The 6,745-nt window shown below is 32.0% G+C and overlaps 1 protein-coding gene across 2 annotated transcripts in view; it reads right to left on the bottom strand.

Annotated features, from left to right (window-relative positions):
* LOC106461247 (TSC22 domain family protein 1-like) overlaps positions 1 to 6,745 on the bottom strand; it is a 38,343-nt gene that overhangs the window by 25,527 nt on the left and 6,071 nt on the right. For both annotated transcript variants that reach the window (XM_013921054.2, XM_022388115.1), the window contains exon 2: positions 1,665 to 3,376. In XM_013921054.2, coding sequence (XP_013776508.2) covers positions 1,665 to 3,334 — 1,670 coding nt within the window. In that variant the 5' untranslated portion in view covers positions 3,335 to 3,376. The remainder of the gene's footprint in view (positions 1 to 1,664; positions 3,377 to 6,745) is intronic.

The raw sequence follows: 6,745 nt of genomic DNA, 5'->3' as shown, positions 1-6,745 counted from the left end.
ATATTTGCTTTAAAAACCCCACAAAAAAAAAAAAAACTTTACCCTTCCCTACACTGAAACAAAGTTTTGCATTTTTGCCTCAACAGTAAGACTGTCAAGTAAGAGAAATGCTCTAAATACAATTAGCACTTGCCAACACCTTAGTATAATAAGAACTTGGAAGTATTATTGTCTAAAAAAATATTACATTTAAATTTTTACAAATTCATTTCTTGTTTCTATAACAGAAAATTTTCATAATTTGGTAACACAAGAAAACCCTTTATAAAAAAAGCCAAACTGAAAAATCATTAATTTAATTTATATGAGAAATGCTTTACTGCATTACTTTGGGTGGTTAACCCTAACACCTTGCAAACAATTAAGTCAAACCAACTAGTTTATAATTTACCAGACCCTTCATTGATCCTTTGTCTTTAAAAATAAGGACCATGTTGGAAATCATCAGGAATTTCCCCAGTGCCAAAAGACTGTTTTGCTAATTGTACATAACAAGATATGATTAGAAACATCATATTCTTCTATAAAAATATGTATAAGAAACTGTAAAATAACATATAATGCTTCAATATATCCAAAATGTTACACATTAGTAACTGAAGTTTGGTAATAAAAAGGATTATGACACTCATGATAAACAACATTATATATTCAAAAAGGGACACAGATAAACATTTTGGAATTTTACAGATTTTATCACCAATACCCAAAGCAAAATATAAAAATTTACATCAATTTTTGGACATTATTAAAATTACATGGCTACATTAATGATGTTTTTGTTTTGGTTTAATTATCCATGTCTCTTTTTAAATAACTAAATGTTACCATGTTATTATACTGACAAAAAACTACATTTGAAATAAAAAAAAAACATGATGTCCAAGATAGAAAACAATGATAAATATTTATTTGCTTACAAAAAAAAGTAATTGCATAATAACTGATATAAAATTCCTTTTAATTTTTTTTCCGTACATGCTTAAAAAGTTAAAAATTATACATTTACATGTTCATTCACGTGCGATATCATCAAAATTATCAATTTTAAAGTACAACTGTCATAATTCTATAAAGGTAATTTAGGGCAATAAAAGACTAGGAGTAGTATAACTAGAATAAAGTCATATGTTGACTAAACCTAAAACTACGTTGAGTGTCAATACTTTTTTTAAAATCCAGAATATTTACAGGCTAGATGGCTGTTGAAACATATAACAAGAATGTGTGCAGAAATTATTACTATTAAAATATGTGATATTTATATATTAATTTCATCATCAGTATTACAAAGACTTCCTTAGTTTGTTTTATAAATTATTTGAATGACATTTTCCTGGTGAACATTTTCATATCTGATACAGGTGGTGGTAATTTTTTTTGTAACCATATTATACCAAATATTACCCTTGACACAATTATCCATAGCTTTCTATGAAAATAATTTTCAACTGTAAGCTGTGGTTGTTTGGTCCTATGTTAATAAAAATTATGAACCAGGCTAATTAACGAGTATAAAAAAAATATTTGTTAATTTCAGTAATAATATGTTTAGTACGAGATTTCTGCACGAAAGCTCTTATGACTACATTATAATGGTAAAAAATTTAAGTACTTGAAAGTAGTAAGTCAGAAGAAACAAAATAGTGAAAGCAGAAACAAACCTTTCTTTTTCTTCTTCTTCTTCAACAACAGACTTTACTCCAAGGGTTTTTGGTAAAACTTCAAGAAGAGGTGCAGTTGCAGTGAAGACTTTTCCAGGTCTGTCAGTATTATGACACACTGGGGTTTGATTAGTAGCTGCATACCCTGAGTGTAGATCTGGGGAATTAACATTTTGAGAGTTTGAAGGAACTTCAATAGTGTTTCTGGACTCCTGCTGCTGTAATTGCATTGTTATTGTCTGCTCAGTAGATTCAGAAACATCTGATTGCTGAATTTGTGAAAGCTCTTTTGTCAGTATACTACATACAATGTCTGAAAGATTCTTGGTAGACTGAGATAGGACAGGCTCTTGAGAGACAGACTGTAGTGGTTCAGACATAGGAACTGCTTGAATCTGCTGTAGGTGATCTGGGAAAGAGTTGGTTTGAGAGTAATCACCTTCTACAGTATGCACTGTCTGGACTCCATGAGATGGAATCACACTCACTGAAGACATTTGTGGTGCATCACCAACTGGAAGAATAATTCTGTATACTGGCCGAGAGTCTTCGTGGCCACTTACAGTTGCAGGTAGATCTTCAGTAGGCAGTGGTGGATAGGTCTGGCTTACATAAAAATGGGAAGAGTTACTAAAATAATCAATTCCATGTTCACTAATTAAAGCATTTGTTAAGCCACTAGAACTAGATATTACTGTACTATTGTTTTGTTCAGTAGACATTTCATACTTGGTCTCATCATGCTGTACTGTTGGTGGATCATTAAAGTCAGTACAAGTCCAACGTCCTCGTTTAAAGGGCTCATTACTTACTAACTTCACAACTTTGAATCGACTTTGCATTTGTTGAGACAGTGGGGTTATGGGAACTTGACTGGTTACACTAGGTGTGGTGGAAGTTGTTATTAATGATAATGCTTGTTGATTCATTTCTGGTTGTAATATATTTTCAGATAAAGCTACAGCATCAACAGGAATAGTAACCATTATTTTTGAATTAACAATATTTCCCATGGAGTTCATTCCCAGAGGTTCAGATTTTATTGGAATGGATGGACTAGTGAGAAACTGTAACTCTGTTACATTACTGCTAGTTGTACTAGGGCTAATACTACAATCATTGCTACTAGTACTGATACTACTACTACTGCTGTCACTTGTTGTGTCCTCGGAAGACAGGTCATTATCCACATCCATGCTTTTTGAACTGTTTAAAACCTCTAAATTTTGCTGATGAAAATCATCTGAAGGATCAGTGCTGAGCTTGGCCCTTTGAACTGTCACACTTGTTATTTGGAATGATGTTTTTTTCTTTTGTTCCTGAGATTTCTCTGGGGTTAGAGGAATGTTCTGCAGAAACTGATCCCTCAGCTCTTGTTTAGCTTCAGATCTGTTGATATTAAGATACAAGTCTGCCTTTAGTTCTTGGTTAGCATTGGTTCTACTCAAGTTAAAACATGCATTTGATTCAGTGGTACTCAGTTCTTGAGTTTCATTCAGTGTCCTAAGATTAAAGACCAAATTAGATTCCATAGCCTTCAGATCTTGGTTAGCATTGGACCTGTTCACGTCAAACCACAAATTTGATGTCACAGTTGACAGAGGAATACGATATGAACTATTGGTTAATTCTGAATGTAAATTTTCATTGCCTGCAAAATTAGTGGCCATGAGTTTTCAGTAGGCAGTGACGTCTTCAACAAAGTTTGGAACCTTTCAGAAGGAATCCAAAACACTCATATATAATAAGCTTTAGGTACATATCTTACAAGGAAAAAGAAATAAAAACCATTATAAATAACATGTAATCTTACAAATGACTTGTACCAAGATAATGTAAACTACTTTTCTAAAAGCAATCTCTCTGTTGTGTGTAAAATGATAAAACTTCTTGTGGTATTCTCTCCACCAACGATTAACATTTTAAACTTAACTCTCTGAACAACTGCTCAAAAATAAATTTTAACATCATGTGCAAATCATTTGCTATAAGAGTCATCACTTGCATGTGATAATTTACACCTTATAAACAATAATATAGATTCATCTGACCTACATTATAATTCAATAATGATTTTTGAGATGTCGGTTATTACATCATTAAGTGAAGGAGAGATAATTATTCTTGTCAACCTTATTTTAAGTCTAGAGTATTCCTTTCGATATTACTAGACACTGTAATTTCACAGTGGAAAGGTTAGTGCGAAAAGGATAGAATAATAAGCTGAAAAGTGAGGCATGCCTCTTAAATTGATTTAGAATGGTAGGATTAATTCTACTGAGAAGCTATCAAACAAATAATATAAAGCTGATGCATGTAATGTCCCAGAATGCTGTAATCAGTGAGAAGGATTGAAACACAAAGTCACATTCTACAGAGGATTAGCTGTAAGTATTCCCCAAGAAATGCTAAAAACAAATTGAGGAGGAAAACCATTCCATTTTTGAAATAAATGTTACTTTTGTCAAAAAAAAACAACAAATAAACATGCACAGGGAAGAACACTTCAAAAGTGATGCTCTTCTCTTAATGAATTCAGTTATATTAAAAACATATTAAAATAAAATGGCTGTATTCAAGCATTTCAAATGTGTACAATTTTAACATAACATTTAAGGACAGCAAGGGGCCTAATGGTTCATCTAGGTTGTCCAATCCACTAAACTATTAAAAAAGACAACTCAATGTCAGCCTTTATCATTCAAATTTTACCTAAAATATCCAAATCAGGTCCAATCTCAACCAAACTTTGTGGAATGAGTTTGTAACAAGGGGCATGTTAATGGGGGGGGGGGCTTAACCCCCTCAACCTCCCATTATTGCTGCTATTATTGAGCATTTATTATCGTTGACTGTAAATTAATGTTAACTACATTCATAGATGGTGCTGCATCCTTACACACATACACCCCCCCCCAAAAAAAAATTTATTAAAATCTTCTATTATACAACATACAGTGTAGGGGAGGGCACACAAATGTCATATCTTAAGAGAGTGCACTAACACTCTCTATGGAGGAATGCAATGAGAAAACAGTGGCAGCCACTATTGCAATAATACATAAACTCAGGTGAAGTTTCTACTCCAACAGCCACCACAAGGCTAATATGAAGAGCCATTTCTTGAGTTATATCAAATTCCTATTTTGACCAGTGACCTTTCAACTTCAGCCCATAAGACACTTCTTTGGGTAATGACTATCAATTAATTAATAACATGAAACAGTGTGAAAGGATATTAAGAGCTGGGTATTGAAAGCAGGTAATTGAAAGTATCCCTACTGCCACTACCTTTTCCTAAAAAGTCACCTTGACTATTGCACTGGTGTATATAGTTTTAAGTATATATATATATATATATATATAGTTCATAAAGCTTATACAAAGCTTTGGGAGGGAGATAATAATGAATACTGTAATAATATGTGATGTTACAAATAAATTGTGTGAAAGTTAGGATTTTTGTGTTATTTATCATAGCATCCATTACCACTTTTTTAAGTTCATAACCCAGACAAAAGATGGGTACTTCAGCTTGTGCAATATAAACAAGAAGGATTTCCATTTGGAAAAGTGATATAAGATAGATGTACACAAGTTGCTTCCATGATATATCAATAAAATTGTTGTATACTTCAAGTAGCGAGAGCATGAAATGGATATTCAAACCATTCCATACAAGGGAATATTGATCAAGTCATCAGATGCAAAGCCTGTGGATTTCTGTGTGCTAGGTTTTTGAAATGGCACAAGGAAACTATCATCTCATACACTAGACGGGTTATGGAAAGCTGAAAGGGTGTACTTTGAACGTAATGGCCTTACAACAGTCTTCAGCAATGAAAACTATGTTGTAGAGCTATTGACGAAATGTATGGTCAAGAGATACAGTATGAATGGACGTGGCAACATGAACTGTAATGATGTGGTGGTGAATCTTCAATACTGTTGTAATATAATCAAGATCATTATACATGTTGTAATATAGTGATAAAGTCCATAACTGAATGTAGTGATTAACACCTGAGAAGAAATAACACTATTTTCAAATTGTATAACTTTATAGTTTGATATTTTTTTGAAAACATGTTATAGGAAAACCTGTATTTGACAACCAGAAAGATAATACTGGTTGAATATAATTTACAATATAATGTACATAAAAGTTTACATTATAATGCATGTGTGTGTGTTAGTTTATATTAATATGGCATACTTGTAAACAAATTGAAAAAAAAAAAGATAAAAGATCAACTAATCATTTTTGATACACACACACACTGTAAAGTCTTAAGAATTATGGGATATATTTTTTAATGCTGTTTGGGATGGATTGAACTGTAGGTCAAAATGAGAGTCATTCGATGTTCATTTGTAAGGCATAGCTTAATATTTAAAAATTATAGACTTTTTGTGTAATTGAAAAAGAAAATATTAAGAATCTTGCAATTTCTCTGTAGACAATGAAGATATACCTAAAATGACATCAACAGACCCGCAAAAACACCAAATCCTTAAGAGAGCTCATACCTTTATCCTTCAGGCTATTCACTAACTGCTGATTTCAGAAGGAAAGGGAGATTACACATTGCTTCATATGTTACATAAACCAAGCTATATTTTTTACTTAATGTTTGAAACATATATTACATAATCCACACACATCAATGAAAAAAAAACAGTGACCCTTACAGTTATCTTTGGTTTACTACACCACATACAGATGCCAGAGCTTTGTAAACTGTCATGTTTGAAATAGTTTCGCTATTACAGAACAGTAGTAACACCAACAAAGATGTCATTGTACTATAATATTATGCTTATCTGATTCAATAATGGTTTCAATATTGTTAGTTAATATAAAATACAATAAACTCCACACACTTTTTAAAAAAAGGGCAAATATGTTATTTTCACCAAGGACAATAACACATTGATAACTGTGACGTTTCTTATAAAACTGATGATCATCATGATTCTAATTACGTAACATTGTTTTGCAAAGCCAGTTGTTTATTCAAATTCAGAATGTTATGTTTGTTTGTAAAAATTACACTTCATTTTTGAAGAAAATTTTCTTC

Source organism: Limulus polyphemus, unplaced genomic scaffold (genome assembly GCF_000517525.1).
Source record: "Limulus polyphemus unplaced genomic scaffold, Limulus_polyphemus-2.1.2 Scaffold921, whole genome shotgun sequence".
Classification (NCBI taxonomy): Eukaryota; Metazoa; Arthropoda; class Merostomata; order Xiphosura; family Limulidae; genus Limulus; species Limulus polyphemus.
Note: the sequence above shows the minus strand (reverse complement) of the source record. Positions and strands in the feature narration are given on the sequence as shown.